Below are 21,972 nucleotides of genomic sequence, written 5' to 3' on the forward strand. Positions count from 1 at the left end.
CTTCATCAGTAGTCCCATCATCATCATCATCAAGTGATCATCACCACCCCCATTGTCATCTCGGTCACTCCATCAGCTGGGGACCACGTGGAGTCGCCGCCTCGTCAGCTGATCGCCGGGGGCGTGTCATGACGTCACCAAACCGATGCTTCCCATTGGCGGAGCGCGGGAAACGTCCCCCAGTGCACGTGACGCGCTCGGCCAATTGGAGGACCAAGTGACGTCAACTGTCAAACCCTCTCCCACGTGTCCGGTCGAGCCCCCAAGACCCCTCCCCGTATCACGACGCCAGGTCCCCTTTAGCCCCCCTCGGCCAACGACCTCACCACACCCCGAGCTTCACTCCCCCGGAGACCGGGAATCCCGGACACTCCAGACTCGCTGCCCGAGACTCAACGACCCCGAGAGCAGAACGCCAGGACCAGGACCCCCTCGCCCACGTCCGCGTTGCCGGTGTCCAAAGCCAAGGTCCCCTGTCTCCTTGGGCCGCAGCCAAGAACCGGTCCCTGGAGCCTCGTTCAACGCGACTCTCCCCTTCGGTTGTCGTCGGCTCGTCCGCGTTACTGGTGAGAGACACGCGGGGTGAGACACGCGGGGTGAGATTAAAGGCGTTACACAGAGGTGAGTCACAGGGGAGCGGGATGGAGACTCAGGCGGCGGTGGCTCTATGCACTTGGCCTGGAATGCAGCCCTGTGGAGGCAGCAGCGAGGTTGGTGGATCGCACACGGATGTTCCCGCGGGGGTCGAGGAGGAGCCGTGCACCGTGCCTCGTTGGGAGAAGGCAGTGGGCAGTCGAAGTGCGCCCCAATGCAGAGGATATCGTCTGTTCCTTCTGTGTGGGATCGAGTGTTGCGTCCTCGCACGCGCGGGGTTCCGCCGGTTGCTTCGGTTTCCTCCCACGCGTGCGGAAAAACAGAACTCCTCAAAGCGGCTGGAGACATCTGAACTCGTCGAGAGCTTAGGCTGTGTCAGTGCTGCTACTGCTGCTGTTGCTATTGCTGCTGTTGCTGCTGCTGCTACTGCTGCTACTGCTGCTACTGCCTCCCAACGCGGTAACGCGGTGGGCTGTGGTTATTCGGCGATTGTTAGAAAATCAATGTCGCTGTCGATTTGTGTTAGGAAACCAACACACTACCGCACTGTACTATTACACAACAACGATGAGCGGGGTGTGGGGGGGTGACATTGGCTCCGAGTGAGACGGGTGACGCGGAGGCTTTCGCGACCGAATCTGCGCGTTCTGTTCACGTGGCGGACCGTGCTATTCGGCTGTGTCGGCTGTGTCGGGTTTAGCGCCGCGACTTTTACGCGATCTGAGCCGAGGAGGCTCCGGTTCAAAGCGGGACGCCGACTTCCCCGACCGGATAAGTTGCTCGCCCCCCCCCCCCCTGCACCCCTGGGGGGGCGGGGGCGGCGACTCCCCCTGACGGACCCCGGTGACCCGGCGGCGGTGACGGGGGACGACGCCCCTCGGCCGCTTGGCGACGTTGACGGTGACGGGGGGGGGGGGGGGTCAGGGCGGTCAGGGCCAGGTTCTCTGTCGCCCCGGACACAAATAGCGACCAATGGGGCCCAGGGGCAGAGGCACGGCCCCTGGGGGGGGGGGGGGCTGGTATCCTCCCCCCCCCCCCCCGGGACCAGGCTGCTGCTGCTGCCCACATCGAGGGCTGGCCGGGCGAGGGCTGTCGATATTGGGGGGCGGTGGTGCAGCGGTTAGCGCTACGCTGCGCCAAGAACCCGGCGTCCCGAGTTCGATTCCCGCTCACGGTCAACACCACCAGTGACGATTATCTGATCCGGTCCTGAGTCTCCCCTAGGTCGACTCGGCGTCAAATGAGTGCCTGGTGCGGTGTGTCGTAACACATCGTCAGTGGGAAGACAAAGACGGCCGGTCGTGGTGCTGGCTACCCAGCCCCTCGTGTGCCCCTCTGGCCTGCCTAGGTGGAGACTGCAGAGGGGATCATCCTCGTGTGTCGTGGTGGTGGTGGTGGAGTTCGGCAACCCACCGCCAACTTGTCAGGATCCGAGTCGAATCGAGTAACACCGAGGGGGGGTTTCATCATCTCGCCGCCGCCGCCACCCCCACGGTTAGAAGTTAATTTAATTAATTTAATTCACTTCTTAAGCACGCGACGGCAACCCGCGTCATTTCGTGCTTTATTTTGTTTTTTTTATTTTCGTGTTTTATCATTGTTTTCTATTTTCGTGTTTTATTTTGTGTTTTCTATTTTTGTGTTTTATTTTGTGTTTTCGTGTCGTACGATGTAGCGCGTAGTAGTAGCGCTGTGGAGTGAAATGGGGGGCCGCGTGTGCCCGCGGTGAGGGCTGCCGCCACCACGGCGGTGGCTTCCTCCTCGTGGTGGCGCCAGTTCGATTCCCGCTCGCGGAGAATGTGTGTAATAAACATCGCCACTGGGGAGACAAAGGCGGCCGGGCGTGGTGCAGCCACACCCCCCCCCCCCCGCTCGTGTGCCGTGCGGGGCCGCCTTAGGCGATCATTGACAGCGCCTGCCCCCAGCAGCGTGTGGAGACGACACGGGCAGGGGGGGGGGGGTCTTTGTGCCTCTCTGGGTGTCCGTCTGTCACGGTGGCTTTTCAGTACGGGGGAGAGCTTTGTCGGGGTGTGTTTGTGTGTCTCTGTGCATAACTGTGTCAGTGTGTTTGTGTACATGTCTGTGTCAGAGTGTTTGTGTGCGTGTCTCTGTATCTGTGTGTCGGGGTGTTTGTGTGCGTGAATCTGTGTGTGTTCTAGCGTTTTGCCCGTCCAAGAACGGGTGTATTCATCGCATCAATTCGTGTGCAATTTGTAAGGGCGCGGTGACACAGACATATTTCATTTAAAGGTTACAATCCTTTACTCTCTGGTTCTTTAGGTAAAGTCACGTAGAAATAAAATAAATAGAATGTTTCGATTGCAACACAAGCAACCGTCATCAGGTGTGAATGCAAGCTCGGAGAGAGACACGGAGACACATACACAGAGAGACACACATAGAGAGACAAACACAGACACGGAGAGAGACACACATACACAGAGAGACACACATACACAGAGAGACACACATACACAGAGACACACATACAGAGAGAGACACACATAGAGAGACACACGAGTCTCTCCTCTATGCATTCACACCCGATGACGGTTGCTTGTGTTTCAATCGAAACGTCGTATTCTTAATTATTTACTTTATTTTCTTTCTACGTGGCTTTACCGAACGAACCAAAGAGTAATCCCTGCAGTCACGAAAGCTTCAAATAAAGTTATAATCCCTTGTTCATAATGACGTCCTTTTTACTTCGATGTCTCAACAGCGTTACGGAGATCACGTGACGTGAGGGTTCTGCCTTTGTCGTGAGAGTTGAGTTGACGCCGAGGAGGAGGGAGGAGGCGCCTCGGCCCCCCATCCGGAGTGACGTCAGCCGCTAATTATTATTTATGGGGGGGTCCATTTGGAGAACGTCACCGGTTCATGATTATTAATGTGGGGGCTGTGTGCGTGTCTCTGCGTGTCTCTGTGCGTGTCTCTGTGCGTGTCAGGGTGTGCGCCAGTCATGATGCTGTCCACGCTGCGCCGTGCTGGCACTGTGGGGATTCGCTCCGTAAGCTCAACGGCGACCGTGGGGGGCTCGGCCCCCCGACAGCGAGCACGGGACGGGGCCCCCCACCACCTCTCCCCCACCCAGGTGATGTCCCGGGAGGAGCAGTACGGCGCCCACAACTACCACCCCCTCCCCGTGGCGCTCACCAAGGGAAAGGGTGAGTTGGGGCGGTGAGGCGTGTGGTACAGGACAGAGTGGTGTGGTGAGTGGAGTTGTGTTGTAGTATAGGGTAGGGCGATGTGGTGGTGTGGCATAGGGTAGTGCGGCCTACAGAAGGGGTGGTATGGTGAAAGGTGTCATGTGAACTGGTCTGGTCGGATGTGGAACGATGCTTCGTTTGTTAATTCTGGATCTGTCATGTCCATGATTCGGCTGGATGGGAACTCCTTCATTCCCAATGTATGCCCATGGCCTGATGTCTCCACATGATGCATGTGTTAAAGTGTTGCCCCCTCGTCTCCGTATCTCTACGTGTTCCCATGTTTCTGTCCCGTCTCTCCTTAACGTCTCCCTACGTGTCCCCGCCTCTCTTCCCCGCGTGTACCCCCCCCCTATCCCAGGCGTGTTTGTGTGGGACGTGGAGGGGAACCGCTACTTTGACTTCCTGAGCGCGTACAGCGCCGTCAACCAGGGCCACTGCCACCCGCGCATCGTGGCGGCGCTCACGGAGCAGGCCCAGCGCCTCACGCTCACCTCTCGTGCCTTCTACAACGACGTGCTCGGGGAGTACGCGCAGCTCATCACCTCGCTCTTCGGATACAACAAAGTGCTGCCCATGAACACTGGTCAGTGCTGCCCATGAACACTGGTCAGTGCTGCCTCGGTGCTGCCCATGAACACCGGGCAGTGCTGCATAAGTGCTGCCCTCGGCACCATTTCGCTGAAGTGGTTGGATGGTGCAGAGGTCAGCTGGCACCACTGGGATTGATTCCAGGTTTCAGCCGCCTGCAGTCAAACAGTTCTTAGGATTTCAAGTTTATTTTGTTTATCCAGGTGAGAACTTGAGTCCATGATAGTTTCATCTGCAATCGTGGCCTGTGGTATTAATGTGACAGTAGGGGGTGATTGCGATATATCCCAATTGAGCAATATGCGGTGTCATTTTTAAAAACAAATTTTGACCATGATGCCGGCATACAATGGCCGACTCTTTTAGGACTACATCAGGGATCTTTCATGTCCACTATGTTGCAGATGGCATAGCGCAGTATTAAACAGGGTGGTCGCTGGATTTGGTGTGTGTAGGCGGTAAGGTGACGACGGCGTGCTCTGTTCTCCCCTTGTGTGTAGGCGTGGAGGCCGGTGAGACCGCGTGTAAGCTCGCACGCAAGTGGGCATACACGGTGAAGGGCGTGCGTCAGTACGAGGCCAAGATTATCTTTGCCGGTGAGTGCCTGTGAGTGTGCCTGTGTGCGCATGCGTGTGGAGTGGTGGCACATTTGATCACACTGCACTATGAACTCTGTGACCCGAGTTAGATTCTTGCTCACGGCCAACAGATCCTGGGCCTCACCTAGGTCGACTCAGCCTCAAATGAGTACTTGGTGTAAAACGACAGCACTGGGGAGACAAAAGGCCATGGTTCTGGCCACCGAATCATTCGTGTGCCTTGCTGGGCTTCATAGGTATCATTAACAGCAATTCGTCCTCACAGTCTGTTTAAGCTATCTGAGGGATCTTGGTGCGCTACATTTGAAATCTGGTGACCCGAGTTCCCAGCCATGGCCAACATCGGTCTCCCCCCATGTTTCCCGGTGTCCTTGTGTCTCCCTGTGTTCAACCCCTTGTCCCAAATTCTATGACCTCATGTTCCCGTCTGTCATGTCGCAGAGGGCAACTTCTGGGGTCGCACCCTGGCGGCCATCTCAAGCTCCATGGACCCCTCGAGCTACGAAGGGTTCGGCCCCTTCATGCCGGGGTTCCAACTCGTCCCCTACAACGACATCGAAGCCCTCGAGGTCAGTAATCGGAGCGCTCCCTAATTAAGGACTTCCTGATTTTAAGGAGTCAATTGGCGACCGTATGTATTGTGTCTAATGTGTTACATTAGTAGTGGTGTCTTTTTATAAACAAGTGGCCAGTAACGGAGAGCACTGTAGACTATGTAATTGATGACATCTTTCACATTGGGCAAGGTTGGCAACGTTGAGAGTTTGGGAAAGGAGACGACGGGAGGGTGGTGGACATGCTGCATGTGTACACGTGTACCCGTGCGTGCATCACATAGTGTACCCTACAGTTTTATGCAAGAGGTGTACTACCCTGTGTGCTGTGCCCCCCACCAGGTTGCGCTCCAGGACCCCACGGTGGCAGCGTTCATGGTGGAGCCGATCCAGGGGGAGGCGGGAGTCATCGTCCCCCAGGAGGGATACCTGCAGCGTGTGCGGCAGCTCTGCACGCAGTACAACGTGAGCAGCACACCGAACGGTGGTCTGGTGGTTAGGTGTGATGGTGGTGTGGAAATGGTGTAGTCTGATGGTGGTGTGGTTGTGGTATGGTATGCTGGTAGTGTAGTGTGATGGTATGGTAGTGGTATGGGATAGCTACGAAACGTGCAGTAGCTTTGCAAGCATCACACTGCCCAGTGGTGTGATGTGTCAGAGTGGAGATATGTGCTGTGGTTGTGTTTGTAATGGTGTGATGTTGGTGGTTGCAGGTTCTGTTCATTGCGGACGAGGTGCAGACTGGGCTGGCGCGCACCGGTCACCGCTTGGCGTGTGACTACGAGGCAGTGCGGCCGGACCTGGTGTTGCTTGGCAAGGCCCTCTCCGGAGGCCTCTACCCGGTGAGTGCCGGCAACTGCAGTGCAGTAATGGTGGGGTTCGTGATGGTGTGAGAATGCGGTACGGCCTCACACTATGGTTATAGAATGGTGTGGTTCCCAGGCATTCACGGTGCAGTGGGACCTTGTATGATGGTGCGGTGTGACCTAGGTATCAGCCGTGCTGTGCGATGACGAGGTGATGCTCACGATCCGCCCCGGAGAGCACGGATCCACGTATGGGGGGAACCCCCTCGCGTGCCGCGTCGCCATGGCAGCACTTGAGGTACCTGCGGAGGAGGGGACACCTAACAACCGGGGTTGCTTAACAACCGGGGTTGCTTAGCAACCGGGGTTGCTTAGCAACCGGGGTTGCTTAGCAACTGGGGTCACTCACAATACCTGGCAACGCACTTTGCCTGTCATGCTGGCGACCATGAATGTGTTTGGGGAGCGGTAGGGTAGTGGTTAGCGCACTGCACTATAAACTTGCGTTCCATTTCTGCTCATGCTCGACAACAGTGACAATTATCAGAACTGGTCCTGGCCCTCCCCTAGGTCGACTCGGCCTCAATGAGTATCTGGTGTGATGTCTAAACACCGCCACTAGGGAGACAAAGGCGGTCAGGCGTGGTGCTGGCCAGCCACCCCCTCGTGCGCCATGTCTGCATTCAAAGGTGCTTGCTAACAGCACTTGCCCCAAAAGTTTGTTAATGTTATATGGGGGAAATGTCTTTGTAGGTACTGGAGGAGGAGGGCCTGGCAGAGAACGCCCGTATCATGGGCGAGCTACTCCGCTCAGAGCTGCGCAAGCTGCCAAGCTCGGTGGTGAGCGACGTGCGGGGGAAGGGCCTCCTCAACGCCATCGTCATCAACCCAACCGAAGGTAAGGCCCCACGCACCACGTGCACAACCACGCTAGGAGGGGGAGGGGGACACGCCTTGTCCCCCAAGTTCTCCATTTGCACCCCTAAGTCCCACATGGTCTCCAAGTTCTACTCCGGTCCCCACACATCTGCAGCCCATTTTGCGTGTCTCTATTTATATCCCCATGTATCTGACATCCTGAATGCGTTTTTCCTCGTCGACACTCATATCCCAGTCTCTACTTGCACCCTTGTGTATCACACCATGTGCTCTTCATGTGGACCTATAGTTGCCTCCATCATGTGGTCTCTTGGCTTTTTTAATATCCTGTTCTTTGCCCGTCCCTGTAACATTCCCAAAGATGTTTGCCTGTTCTCAAATTGACCTGTACCTGTACCCCCAACCCCTTCAAATAATACCTTCTGTTCCCCCCCCCCCCCCCCCCATGCAGATTACGACGCGTGGCAGCTGTGCCTGCGTATGCGCGACCGGGGCCTGCTGGCCAAGCCGACGCACGGAGACATCATCCGGTTTGCGCCACCGCTCATCATCACTCACGACCAGATGGAGGAGTGCATAGATATCATTCGCAGCACCGTGCTCTCGCTGTGAGCGTTGCTCGCTCGCAATCTCAACGCTCCCTCCCCCCCTCGTCGTGTAGTTTTGGTCGAAATGGCATAACGTAGTCGTCTTTACAAACTCGCGGTTTATTTTGTTCTCAAGCGCGGGCGCTGACGCGCGAGGGCATTCACTTGGCACTTTGCGGAGGGGGCAGCACTTACACCAAGCCCAAACACATGAGGCCCCCTCCAGCCTGAAGAATAAGGTGGGGGCAGGAGCTGCCCTATGAGGGGGGCCCGGTCCCCCTGGGTGGTGGGGACGAACCGGAGTATGGATGGCGTGTATGCGCCTGTGTATATGTGTGTAAGTGCGAGTCAATAAACACTCCTCTGCTTGCGCCCTCCTTGTCCGTGTCACCTTTCTCACTGTCAGCTGCACTGGAAATGCTCGGTGGTGATAGACAACACCCAGGTCCCACCACAGCAAGCACAAAGTCCAAATCTCCTTTGACCCCGTGAGGACGCTGGTAGAACCCCTGCCACTTGGAGTGGGTACCACCTGATTGGTGAAAGGGTCAGAGGTCCTGCTTGCATGAGTCTGTGGCTGCTGTTGAGGGATCTGTCCCAGTGGCTCCCGTTTTGGTGGTGGACACGGCCCCTCCCTCGCTCCCCGGTCTTTCCCAGTGCTTGGAGTTGAGTCCTTCGCGGTTGCGCGCAATCTCCACAGCCAGGAACTGGATCCTGGTGGCTGCAGGCACAGTAGGGTTGGGTTAGTACTTGTGTGTACTGCATTCTGAGTATGCAGTGTGAATGAACATATAGCTTGTGTATAGCATGTGTGTCGGTGTGAATGTCGTGTGTAGCACGTGCCTAAGTATATGGGTGAATGTGTAGGTGTGGCTAGGCGAGATTATCATTGGTAATGGATTGCGCGTGTGGGCAGTGGTTGGTGCACTGCACTATGAACGCAGCAAACCTGAATTCAATTCCCGCTAACAGCCAACATCGGTGACAAATATCTGATCAGATCCAGGGCCTCCCCTAGATCGACTAAACCAAACAGTGGAATCTGGTGCCGTGTAAACATCAGCCATGTTGGCCTTAACAGCTGCTAGCTAACAGCACTTCCACAAATCGTCTGTCAAGCAGCTACACAGTGGATCTTGTCTTGTTGTCTGCATGCAGCTGTGTTGTTACTGCTCGTGCTCGTCGGCAAGCCGCCCATACCTAGGATGGTGTTGCTTTCCGAGTACGGTTCGGCGCTCTCCAGTCTCAGCAGCGTCCCGAAGTTAAAGTCGTCGACTCTGCCCTCAAACTCTAGGCAGAAGGAGCGCCACTTCTGCAGGCGAAGGGGAGGGAGGGAGCACGGTTAAAGTACAATACACAACGCGCGTCAACAAGGCCACAATGCACGCGCATCTCACACCACACTGTGCAGAAGCAGTACGCACGTGTTCACTTTCTAGTGAGAGCAGGGTCAAAATAACTTTAGCCGTGACTTGAACAGGGGAAATGGACCAATGGGTCTGTGAGTCAATACAATAATAAACATTATTTACACCTTGTCATGCAACTGCATCAGCATAGGGCGCTGTATAGAATCAGTGGGCTTATTTGTTTTCGAGAGAGAAAAGGAGGCAGTCGGTCATTGGCAGAAGGAAAAAAGGTATGCTTTGAGTCTGGACTTGAACTGGGTCAGGGAGCAGACAGGACGGGCAGCTGCTGGAAGGGAGATCCATAAGTGGTTTGCAGACCAAATGAGAGCAGCATGAGAATGAGTGACCTCCACGTTAACATATGACTCCTCCCCCCCTCCCCCCCCCCGAACTTGATGCCCCCGTGACCCCAAAGTCCCCCACCTCCTTGGCTTCCGGAGACTTGAGATGCTCGTGGCTGAGAGATTTCAGCGGGAGCGCTGGGAATGCGGCGCGGAAAGCCGAGTAGATCTCATCGTCGTTTGGCGATAGATGCAAGAAGCGGGGATCGACGGAGCACAGCAGCTGTGGCGGGGGGCACAGTCACCAACAGCATCCACGTGAGACACCAACAGTGACCAATAGATCCTCACAGGATATCCAGAGACCCCAATAAGGTCTGCACGGATCCCCAGAATTTCTGCAGATAGCCAAAAGATCATCACAGATTCCCACTGGATCCCGAAAGGCACCCCCTAATAACTTAGAAATGGTCCCCCCACAGCCTCCAAGAGAAATCGCTGACATCCCATTGCCGAGTACATTATTCGGTAATGCTGCATTGGCAGTAGTGCACAAGCACACATAACACAAACTCAATACATTCATCAATACCTTTGACCTAAAAATAAATATATAGACCAAAATAATATGTAACGTGTCAGACAATAGCCCTCCTTCAGGTGTGTGATGTGAGAATGAGTGATGTATGTGTCTAGTGTGAGTGGGTTTATGTCTGAATGATGTGTAGCGTGAGTGTGGTGTTTGCAAGTGGTGTGCATGTGTAATGTCAGGTGAGTGGAGGGGTGTGAGGGTGGTGTGTGTTTGTGGGGGAGAGTGTGTGTATGCGAGTGATGGTCACCCACCCCCTCGTGTGTCGTGTCGGCCTTCATAGGTGCTCGCTAACAGCACTTGCCACAACAGTCTTCATGTGTGCACGTGTAAGTAGTGTCTGTGGGGGTGAGTGTTGTGCATGTGTGGTGTGAGTGATATGTGTGTGAGTGGGGGTGTGCATGCGTGTGTGTGAGTGGGGGTGAGTGATATGTGTGTGAGTGGGGGTGAGTGATATGTGTGTGAGTGGGGGTGTGCATGCGTGTGTGTGTGTGTAGCCTCACATTGTAATGCACCTCCGCGAACTCGTGCGCCTTCATGGCCCACAGCATCTCCACTTGCTCCTGCGGTCGGGGTCATCGAAATCAATTCCACGGCGACTCAATCATAGCGATGCCCAGGGAGTTTAGTGAATTGTGGTCCTCTTGCCTTGGGTCTCCATCAAACAAACATTTGAGCAATTGTGATGCAGAGAAGGTCAACTGTGGACCGGCTTCATCCCTACGAGGACTCCTCAAGTGCACTAGTCACCAATGCTGCAAAAGCAGCCTCTGGCGATCATATAGGGGGCGTTGCTTGGTACTGATGCAACCATCACAATAATACTAAATGTATGTGCAGTCCAATTTAGGCTCTGCGCCGAGGCGAGGCACATTGTACAAGCTCAGGCGCCCTTGCACACGATGCAGCGTCCACTCGCCCAATGCCTGGCGGCTAACCCGAGCCACAAATAGCACGCTCGTCAACAACACCGGCGTGGCCTTCAACGTGCGTGTGTGGGGAAAAAAACCCCAACAGGCAACGTGGATAAACTTGCTCTGTGTAGTACGGCACGCGCCTCCTGATACCGAGGTCACGCAATTAGCACGGCAACAAGGGCCTGTTCGTCCCCTTGTGTCGTGCTGTGCACGCAGTGCCCGCGGTGGCGGTGGTGGTGCTGGTGGTGGTGGTGCTGGTGGTGGTGGTGCTGGTGGTGGTGGTGGTGCTGGTGCTGGTGGTGGTGCTGGTGGTGGTGGTGCTGGTGGTGGTGGTGGTGCTGCTGCTGCTTGGGCAGAGGCGCACAACCAACAAGACGCGCGGCGCATTCGTCAATAGCACGGCGTGGCCTTAAACGGAATTATACAATAGTCGACGTTTCGGGTCACGGCCCTTCTTCACAGCACATGCGTGGATTTTACGCGGATGTACGTGCTGAGATTGTGTGCGATTTGAGATGTGCTGTGAATGGTCACTGCCCGAAACGTCGCCCGTGCACGAGGGTAACTCACGTGGTTGCCGTAGGCCTCGGCGGGCAGAGACAGCGCGTCCGCCGCGGACATGGCCATGCCGGGGCCCTGGAAGACACGCGGGGGGTGGTGGGACACGGGGACTCGGTTACGTCGTCATCCTCCTGGTCCCCTTCGCTCGGGGGTCTCGGGGGTCGTGGCGGGGGTCTCGGGGGCGAGAGAAGGGGGCGAGTTACCAGGGAGCCGAGCCCGAAGTCCATGTCCGCCATGCCGCCTCGTGACGTGTTCCGTGCGCGGCGTATGACGTCAGAGTGACGTGGGTAAAATTGACGCGGATGACGTCATCGCTCGTACAGTGGCGACCGCCGTTAAAAGTGACGCAATTGTCCGATGCCCCTTAAATAGGATAATAATACTTTTGATTAAAAGCTTTCGTGACTGCAGCGATTCATATTCTTGGTTCTTTTGGTAAAGTCACGTGGAAGGGAAATAATAAAATGATAAAAATATAAACAATAAAATTCTCACGTTTCAAATGTCCTTGCTGTGAATTTCACAGCTGACGATGATTGCTTGTGTTGCAGCCGAAACGTCGTGAGAATTTTATTGTTTTATATTTGTATTATTTTATTATTTCCCTTCTACGTGACTTTACCGAAAGAACCAAGAATAGGATAATATTGACTGACAACTTTTGTGACTGCAGGAATTAATATTCTTTGGTTATTTCGGTAAATAAAATAAAACTACGACGTTTCGATCGCAACACAAGCGACCGTCTTTAGGAGGGAACAAGTAAACCCGTAAAAACAAAGTTTTTCACTCTCAATCCTTTATATGCGTGGCGGCTAGAGTTCTCTCGTCCTCTGGCTTGAGATGGCTGCAATCTATGGGTCAGATGATTGTCTGCCAGTATTAAGCAATTGGTAATAAAATATTTAATTTGTTTTCCCTAAACAGTGTAAAATTTTGGAAAAATAATTTCACGAAAATTAATTGTCGCACACAACGAGTCTGTGTGGAAAATGTCAGCTCGATTTGATCACGGGAAGTGGGTTAAAAAACGAGCGAAAGATTTGCACGATCCTAAGCAAGCAAGCGAACTTAATATAAAGGATTTAAAAATATATTCGCCTGTGGAGGACGCGGGGATCGATCCCGCAACCTTTGGCATGGGAAGCGAGGGCGCTACCAACTGCGCTACTCCGCCACGGCCTGTGGAGGGGTTACGCTCTGGGCTCTTGCACTATGATGTTCAGCCAAAGCCATGAATGCGTTCTATTTGAATATATGTAAAATACATTTTTTTGCCTAAAAAGTGTACAATTTTGGGAATTTTTTTTCACGAACAATAATTGTCTGGCACAACGAGTCTGTGTGGAAAATGTCAGCTCGATTGGATCACGGGAAGTGGGTTAAAAAACGACCGAAAGATTTGCACGGTCCTAAGCAAGCAAGCAAGCACGCGAACTTAATATAAAAGATTTAAAAAGCGTCGTAGTTCTTATTTTATTTTTTTAAATTATTTTTTCTATCTACGTGAATTTACCGAAAGAACCAAAGAAGAGGATATTGAGGCGACGTTTCGGGAAATAGCCCTTCAGCTCAACCTTATGATGGGCCGTTTCTCGAAACGTCGTCTATATATTTTGTATAAGACCACACACAATGACATTATTGAGTTTGTTGTTCCTGTATTTGTTAATCACCGCCAATATTCATCGGTGACGTAATTCTATCTGAATCAGCGCCAAAGCAAGTTCGCTGTGACGTCATCGCCCATTTCATTCACGGCCCGTTACGGCTGACGTCATGCACCGGCAACATCGTATCAGTGACGTCACCTGATTCGTCGAACTGTTTACAGTGCCGGGGTGACGTCACGCGGGCCAGTGTCATCCGTCCTGACGGATCGCGCTCTCGCCTCCCGGGTACCCCCACGGCTACCGAGTACCCCACGGGTACCCCCCCCCTGGGTACCCCCCCCCCCCCCGGGTACCCCCACGGGTATCGTCATGGAGCCCCGCGGGGTCACCAAGGCCTTCGCCAAGGTGAAGCGACGCGCGGCCACAGCGGCCACGGCGGCGCCGCCGAGAGACGAGAAGAGAAACCGCGGAGAGGGGGAGGAGGGAGGTGGTGAGCATGCAGCGTGAACCACAGCACGCTCACCACACTACACTCACTACACTCACCACACTACACTCACTACACTCACCACACTCACCACACTACACATGCTGCACTCACCACACTACACTCACTACACTCACCACACTACACTCACCACACTACACTCACCACACTCACCAACTACACATGCTGCACTCACCACACTACACTCACTACACTCACCACGCTACACTCACCACACTCACCAACTACACATGCTGCACTCACCACACTACACATGCTGCACTACACTCACCACACTCACCACACTACACTCACTACACTCACCAACTACACATGCTGCACTCACCACACTACACATGCTGCACTACACTCACCACACTTACCACACTACACTCACCACACTACACTCACCACACTCACCAACTACACATGCTGCACTCACCACACTACACATGCTGCACTACACTCACCACTCACCACACTACACTCACCACACTCACCACACTACACATGCTGCACTACACTCACCACGCTCACCACACTACACTCAACACACTACACTCACCACGCTACACTCACCACACTCATCACACTACACTCACCACGCTACACTCACCACACTCACCACACTACACTCACCACACTACACTCACCACACTCACTACACTACACACGCCCCACTCACCACACACACACCACACACACACACACCACACACACACCACACACACACACACCACACACACACCACACACACACACCACACACACACACCACACACACACCGCACCGTACACACACCACACACACACACCACACACACACACACACCACACACACACCACACACACACACACCACACACACACCACACACACACACACCACACACACACACACCACCACACACACACACACACACACACACACACACACACACCACACACACACACACACACCACACCACACACACACCACACACACACCACACACACACACACCACACACACACACCACACACACACCACACACACACCACACACACACACCACACACACACACACCACACACACACACACACACCACACACACACACACCACACACACACACCACACACACACACCACACACACACACACCACACACACACCACACACACACCACACACACACACCACACACACACACCACACACACACCACACACACACACACACACACACACACACACCACACACACACACCACACACACACCACACACACACACCACACACACACACACACACACACCACACACACACCACACACACACACCACACACACACCACACACACACACCACACACACACCACACACACACACACCACACACACACACCACACACACACCACCACACACACACCACACACACACACCACACACACACCACACACACACACCACACACACACCACACACACACACACACACACACACACACCACACACACACACACACCACACACACACACACACCACACACACACACACCACACACACCACACACACACACACCACACACACACCACACACACCACACACACACACACCACACACACACACCACACACACACCACACACACACACACCACACACACACACACCACACACACACACACCACACACACACACACCACACACACACCGCACCGTACACACCGAACAGACGATCACGCGCCCTGTACCCACCACACGCGGACCGCTTCACAGCCGTTCCGTGGTAAACTCGCGACCCGCGGCCGTCAGGGCCCCCGCCAATTCACTGGACAAGTTCCCCTCCAAGGTGACACCGAAGATGTTCAGGTGCGTGTCGAATAGCTGTCAACCCCGTATCAGCGCCCTACCTGAGGACAGACCAATTGGGAACTCATTGGTCACCCCGTGCCCCTTATACATCTCATCGTTCATCCTGCAAAGTCCCATCGCAAGGGAAAGACACAAATAGACATTTTATTTTTTGCCCGTAGTGAAACGGCTGCACGCCGTATGGACCCCTAAACTCAATTTCCCTGCACGAGAACACGGGGTAAACCGCGATGGGCCGCTGCAGGTGTTCCTCAGGGATCCGTCCTGGGTCTCCCCTCTACTTTTCTCGGTCTGCATTCTCAGTCTACATCTCTCCGATGGGGCACGGCTGATGACACTCAATCACACGCCACTCTCAACCTCTGCTCAGGGCCCACTCAATCTTGACAATTGTACCTCAGCCTTACAGCACCGGTTTCGGTTAAATCATCGCTTATTAAACTCCAAAAATCCGTGGCTCCTTTCCTAGCCACCAGGCAGCGGATCACCACCGCATAGCCCCCTCAAAATCCTCTCATCTCTGGCCGTTAGTCTCTCAAATCACCTTGACGCAGGATTCCTCGGTGAGAGAGATCGATGCGAGCCCCTCTCCAGCTGTGCCGTCTATGGTGGAATCGTGCATTCTAGGCGTTCAAGCAAAATCAGCACGATCGGTACCACACTCCGCTCACTTGTGCTACATGCACTCCGCACTCATCCATCACACCCCACCGCTCCCCCCACTACTATCACCACGCACACCACACACCCCAACACTGACACCGCACTTAAACCAACCCCACACTCACCATTTCTTACACCGCACTCCACACACTTTCCCTACCCAACACTCACCCACCGAATGCACGATACACAAACCGCACCAACTCCCCCCACTAACCCTATTCCGCTACCCCCCCCCCGTCACAGCGCCCCCCTTTCTGCGGGCCGTGCGCGCATGCGTGCTCGCGGCCGGGCTGAGACGCGCTCGTGCCGAGCTGCTGGCGTCGCGGCTCCGCGCCCACGGAGGCCGCGTCTCCCCAGACCCCGCCGACCCGGCGCTCACCCACCTCCTCGTAGCCGAGGACGTCACCCCCCAGCGGCTGCTGCGTCTGCTGGAGGCCGCGGCGGCGGGGCCCGGCGGGGCTGGCGCGTGGCCGGCCGGGGGACCTCGGCCCGTTGTGGTGCGCGTCGCCTGGCTCAGCGATTGCGTCGCGGCCGGCGAGGCGCTTGACCCCGAGCCCTACCGGCTCGATCTCCCGGCGCGCGAGGAGGCGGCGGGCAGTGGGGCCCCGCTCGCCGGTAACGGCCGGGAGGTCCGAACCCCGCCGGGCGGGGGTCCCGTCGAGCGGGGGGCCGCCGCCGCCGTGGTTACGCCGCCAGGGCCGCCGCCACGCACCGCCGTGAGTCGCGGGGTGACCCCAATCACGCACGGAGGGGGCATCGGATCGGGAAGGTTCACGCCGACGCTGGCACCGTTGCCGTTGCTGGTCCCGAGATTTGGCTCGAGGCCGTGCCGACAGCGGCAGGCCAAACCCGACATGCAACGAGAGCAGAACGCGTAACTTGGGTGGGTTGAGTTAAGGTTTGGGTATGGACAATGGTCAGGGGTGATGAGGGTTAGCGGTAGAGGTAGCAACGGGTTGACTTTGGTTGGTGGTTAGTGCTAGCGGCATAGCTAGTATGCGGTTAAGCTGGTGTGGTTAACTTAGTGGTGTGGCCACCCCTGTGCACGAGTGTCTACAATCTGCGTCTGTCAATTACAATCAGAGTGCAACTGTAATTCAAAGTAACCACGCTAGTGTAAAAAAATACATGTTCAGCCACCACTGACACGTCCTTCCCAGCAGGAGGAGACAGGCGGTGGAGGTGCGAGCGACGATGATAATGAGGAGGAAGCCAGGCCCAGCGGCGCTGGTGCCGTCACCGCCACCGACATGGAGGCTCTGCTTACAGGCGCCAGTCGGAGCTCTCCACCAGAGGCGTCGGGTCACATGGACCTCTCCGATCAGGTACCCGGTCACCAACGAACAATGACCAGCGTGGGAACGGGTGGGTCACACAACCGTCGCGGATGACGCGGCGAGGCCTTCATCCAACAGTGGATCGGCAAAGAGCTGTACGTTACCGCCATGATTATCGATCCGGCGAGGGCTGCGAGCAAGCGAATCGGGTAGAACTCGCGCCTGTCGGTCGCAACACCCTGTCTGACCCCGCACTTGTCCCCGTTTCCCCGGTCGCAGGCAGCCGCTGCCGAGGTCCGCTCGGGTGCTGCGAGCGGGCAGGACCCCGGGGCGTCCGCAGCGCCGGCGCCCGCGTCGCTGGGCCGCTGGGTGTGCGCCGAGTCGTCGGAGCGCAAGCGCGTTAACCACAATGCGCACATCACAGACAAGCTGGATGTGCTGGCGCGTGCGTACCAGCAGACGGGCGACCGGTGGCGCGCCCTGGGCTACAGCAAGGCCATCAACGCCCTCAAGGCCCACCACAGGCCCGTCACCACGTACGAGGTGCCCGACTCGGCGCCCGTCGCCATGCTCGCGACCCGCGGGTATTTGTGCTGCGTCCCTGCGAGGGGGTGGGCGGATACGATACGGAAGGATGCGGAGCTGAGTGGACTTTGCCGATGGCTGGTACTAGAGGTGTCGAAGGTCGGCCTCGGTGGAGGAAGCTCGTGAAGGTCGCTACTAGGCAGTTGGAGGTAGTCGCCCTCCAGCAAGATCGGAGGGTAGGGGAGCGAAGTGATCGCAGTCGGTTGACACCTTTGCCTATCCCATAACCCTCCTGCCAGCAAGTCTTTAAGACTTCACATGGCCTCAAAGTACAAAGTGCACCTAGCCTGGCTCTAGCATCGTGGCAACATCGCCTCCACTTTAAGCGGTGAACAGTGCCCGCCGCTGTCATTGTTCACGTGTGCACAAGTGAACGCGTGCGAGCGTGTTGGTACGTGCATGTGAGTGCGCAGGAGGCGTGTGCGCTGCCGGGCGTGGGAGAGCGCCTCGCCAAGAAGGTGGCGGAGATCGCACAGAGCGGGGAGCTGCGCCAGCTGCAGCACCTGGACCCCAGCGTGGGCGTCATCGCCACCTTCACCGACATCTGGGGCGTCGGCAGCAAGACGGCGCAGGCCTGGTACCAGCAGGTGCGACGGGGGTGGTGGTGGGGGGGGGGGGTCTGGGTATTCGGTTGTGGGGGCTAACGCGCAAGGCCGGGTCAAGGTTGGGGTACGTATTTGCGCATGAGGGTTAGGTCACCATTGTGTGAGATGGGGGCGGTTAACGCAGGACGAGGCTTCGGGCATTGCTGAGTTTGGCAAGTTCAGCGCTAAAGGTTAGGGGCACAGTATCGGCATGTGAGGTGGGTGAGTGGGGGGGGTTAGTGCGTTTTGCAATGGGGTGTATGGTGGGGTGAGGGACTTGTGTGGTAGGGTGAGTGGTGGGGTGTGAAGGACGAATGTGGTTGGATGTTAAAGGTTTAAAGTCCTGTATAGCGATGGTTAGAGTTGCTGCATATTTGGCGGGGTCATTGTTCGTATCAGGGTTGGGGTGCTGGCATGTGAGGTGGGGTCAGTGCGAGGTTCCAGTGGGTTTGCGTGTGTACGCTTGTGCGCAGACACACGTGTGTACGCGCGTGTACACACGTGTGTACGCGCGTGTACACACGTGTGTACGCGTGTGTACACACGTGTGTACGCGCGTGTACACACGTGTATGCGCGTGTACACACGTGTGTGTGTGTTGAGCATGGGGAGCTCTAGTGTACTGGCTAGCGCTCTGTACTACGAACCCGGCGATCCGGCCAACATCGGTGACAATTATCTGAACCTTTCCTGGGCCTCCCTTAGGTTGGCTCAGTCTCAAATGAGTACATGGTGCAGTGTGTAACCATCGCTACTCGGTATACAAAGGTGGCCGGGTGTGGTGTTGGCCACCTACGCCCGAGTGTGCTGTGCCGGCCCTCATAGGCGCTCGGTAACAGCACTTGCCGCAACAGTCCGTTAAAGGCTATTAGGCGGGATCTTTGTCTTTGTCGAGCAGGGCCTGCGGACGCTGGACGACGTGCGGGCGCGAGCGACGCTGACGCGGCAGCAGCAGATCGGGCTCCGTCACTACGACGACCTCCTACTGCGCATGCCCCGTGCAGAGGCCCACGACATCGAACGCACGGTGAGGCCAGTTAAATAACAGTGTTGGAACGCGTTGTATAATTCATGCGTACAGTGTCATTTTTTCTTATTTAGTAGTGGTTTTAGTTTTCGTTGTTGTGGCTGTTACCGGTTGCCGCGGTTTGTGTATTGGAGGCTATCGTGGTTGATGGATTGGAAGTGCTTGTGGTCACCATGGTTTGTGTGTCAATGCAGGTGTCGCGTTGTTGCGTGGTTGGTGCGGTAAGGTGTGCGCGTTGGTACCGCTTGCCGTGGTAGAAGAGGCAGCGCTGCTCTGTAGGGATCGTGGTTGGTTGTGGCGGTCGTGGTTTGTGTATCGCCGTGATCGTGGCTGCCGTGTTTGTGTGCCGGTGCGGTTGTTGTTGTGGCGGCGGTGGGCGTGGTTAGGTGTGCGCGGCGGCACTCGCCGTGGACGCGGCGCTACTGTGCGTGGCGTGCGGCTCCTACCGCCGCGGGAAGAGCTCGTGCGGCGACGTGGACGTGTTGGTGACCCACCCCGACGGGCGCTCGCACGCCCTGGTGCTGCCCCGCATCCTCGCCAGCCTGCACGCCTCTGGTAGCGCCCGCCCCGCTCCACCGCCAACCCACAGCCGACACCGCTTGTACCACCACGCAAACCATGCACCCCCGGCACCACCAGCATTACCACACACACCACACGGAGAACTAGAACAATCGGTGGCACTAGGATCATCTGCACCACCGTTTGCAGCACAGCCACCTGCGAGTGCAGCTCGGATGGTGCGTGTACGTGTGGTCTGCGTGTACCTGATTTTACGTGCGGATGTACGTGTGTGTGTGTGTGTTTGCGCACATGTATGCTTGTGCGTTCAAATGGCGGCTGTTGTTGTTGGAGCAGTAGTGCAGCAGCGGTCAGCGCGCTACGCTACAAACCCAGCAACCCGAGTTCAATCCCCACTCACAGCCAACACCAGCGACGAATATCCAAACCAGTCTTGGTTTGGATATCAACTCATCCTCAAATGAGTGCCAGGTAAGATCTGTAGGGAGACAAAGGCGGCCAGGAATTATTCTGGCTAACAGCACTGTTGAGGCTATGTGACCTTTGTCGTTGTGCGAGCAGGCTTCCTCACGGATGACCTGGTGTCGCACGATGAGGGCGGCGCACAGCACAAGTACATGGGCGTGTGTCGTCTGCCGGGGCCCGCGTCCCGGCACCGCCGCCTCGACCTCATCGCGGTGCCGCACGCCGAGTTCGCGTGCGCCCTGCTATACTTCACCGGCTCGGCGCACTTCAATCGCTCCATGCGAGCGTTGGCTCGCACACGAGGTGCTCGCTCGTTCACTCGCCCGTTCACCCGCTCGCCCGCTCTTCCACTCATCCACAGGCTCGCTTGTCTACCGCCACCTCGTGTGATCTTACACACACTCATCCACTCAACCACACAGCCGCTCACACACCCAGCCACACACTCACCTGCTAACCCACTTATCCACTCGCACTCAGACTCGTGTCCCCCCGCATGTCCCTCCCTCTGCCACGCAGGCATGAGTCTATCGGAGCGCGCCCTGAGTTCGGGGGTGGCGAGGGGCGGGGGCGGGGGGAAGGTGGGGGCGGGGGTGGCGCTGGCGACGCCGACTGAACGCTCCGTCTTTGAGCTGCTGGAGCTCCCGTTTCGGGAGCCGCACGAGCGCGACTGGTGACACGGACACGCACGGGGGGGGGGGGGTGGGGGGGGGGATGGGGAGACGCGGGGGGACATGTGAGGATGTGCTGGGGATAGACGCCGTGACGCACGTGGGACACGTGGTGCTGTACCGCATGTATGTTGAACTTCTCTCCAACCGTACGTAGCCGACAGTGCTAATGGGAGGTGCAGTTAGCGGTGCATGTGTGGCGTTGCTACCGCACGGTGGTGCGGTCGTGGTCCTGGCGTCGTATGGTCGGTGTGGTTGCCGGCGTGTTGGGCGGAGTGATACGGCGTAGTGGTGTGGTGAGGTGGTTGTGTCCATGTGCCTGTGGTTCACTTTGCCCCGCGGGTTCTGTTGATGTCCACCTCTCATGCCCGGTCGGGTGCTCGCACGTCTCGTAACTGTATCCACACTTCACGTGAAACATCGTCGTTCTTATAATGATGATTGATGGGTGATATAACCCAACCATGGAGACTCCGTGCGTGCTAAAACTACAAAGCGCCGATGAAGCACACACATTCACCGGGCCTTGCTTACAGATATTACCCAAAGTACATTTTTAAAATCTAAAAATTGTAATCATGTTGAGTTTACTTAGGGACGGTAAAAAATACCAAGATTATCTTGCAAAAATAAAAACATGAGCCCCAAAAGCAGTTTTT

At 56.2% G+C, this 21,972-nt stretch overlaps 3 protein-coding genes across 6 annotated transcripts; 2 read left to right on the forward strand and 1 right to left on the reverse strand.

Moving 5' to 3' along the window:
* The first annotated feature begins 251 nt into the window (after nt 1–251).
* Nucleotides 252–8,192, forward strand: OAT (ornithine aminotransferase). Of its 3 annotated transcripts, XM_061556210.1 has the most exons (11): nt 252–566; nt 1,943–2,088; nt 3,543–3,761; nt 4,165–4,389; nt 4,895–4,990; nt 5,435–5,562; nt 5,890–6,012; nt 6,261–6,389; nt 6,538–6,651; nt 7,107–7,251; nt 7,684–8,192. In XM_061556210.1, the coding sequence occupies exons 3-11, from the start codon at nt 3,557–3,559 to the stop codon at nt 7,842–7,844; spliced, it is 1,326 nt and encodes a 441-aa protein (XP_061412194.1). In that variant the 5' UTR covers nt 252–566; nt 1,943–2,088; nt 3,543–3,556; the 3' UTR covers nt 7,845–8,192. The 3 variants fall into 3 exon arrangements, with proteins under 3 accessions (XP_061412194.1, XP_061412193.1, XP_061412195.1); XM_061556209.1 differs by lacking the exon at nt 1,943–2,088 and having other exon boundaries at nt 253–566; XM_061556211.1 differs by lacking the exons at nt 252–566; nt 1,943–2,088; nt 3,543–3,761; nt 4,165–4,389 and adding an exon at nt 4,398–4,412.
* On the reverse strand, nt 7,924–11,841 carry PBDC1 (polysaccharide biosynthesis domain containing 1). 2 transcript variants are annotated; one of them, XM_061556257.1, is made up of 6 exons: nt 11,780–11,841; nt 11,586–11,651; nt 10,602–10,661; nt 9,652–9,792; nt 9,020–9,131; nt 7,924–8,540 (listed from the first exon to the last, which is right to left on the reverse strand). In XM_061556257.1, exons 1-6 carry the CDS (start codon nt 11,810–11,812, stop codon nt 8,368–8,370), a joined length of 585 nt encoding a protein of 194 aa, XP_061412241.1. In that variant the 5' UTR covers nt 11,813–11,841; the 3' UTR covers nt 7,924–8,367. The 2 variants fall into 2 exon arrangements, with proteins under 2 accessions (XP_061412241.1, XP_061412242.1); XM_061556258.1 differs by lacking the exon at nt 10,602–10,661 and having other exon boundaries at nt 11,780–11,838.
* Nucleotides 11,842–13,502: 1,661 nt separating this feature from the next.
* On the forward strand, nt 13,503–21,963 carry POLL (DNA polymerase lambda). Its single transcript, XM_061556208.1, has 9 exons — nt 13,503–13,679; nt 16,426–16,898; nt 17,346–17,507; nt 17,739–18,002; nt 18,458–18,631; nt 19,527–19,655; nt 20,042–20,210; nt 20,739–20,945; nt 21,162–21,963. Exons 1-9 carry the CDS (start codon nt 13,559–13,561, stop codon nt 21,317–21,319), a joined length of 1,857 nt encoding a protein of 618 aa, XP_061412192.1. The 5' UTR covers nt 13,503–13,558; the 3' UTR covers nt 21,320–21,963.
* The last annotated feature ends 9 nt before the right edge of the window (nt 21,964–21,972 follow it).

Source organism: Lethenteron reissneri, chromosome 22, assembly GCF_015708825.2.
Source record: "Lethenteron reissneri isolate LAM-NWPU_2019-01 chromosome 22, ASM1570882v1, whole genome shotgun sequence".
Lineage (NCBI taxonomy): Eukaryota > Metazoa > Chordata > Hyperoartia > Petromyzontiformes > Petromyzontidae > Lethenteron > Lethenteron reissneri.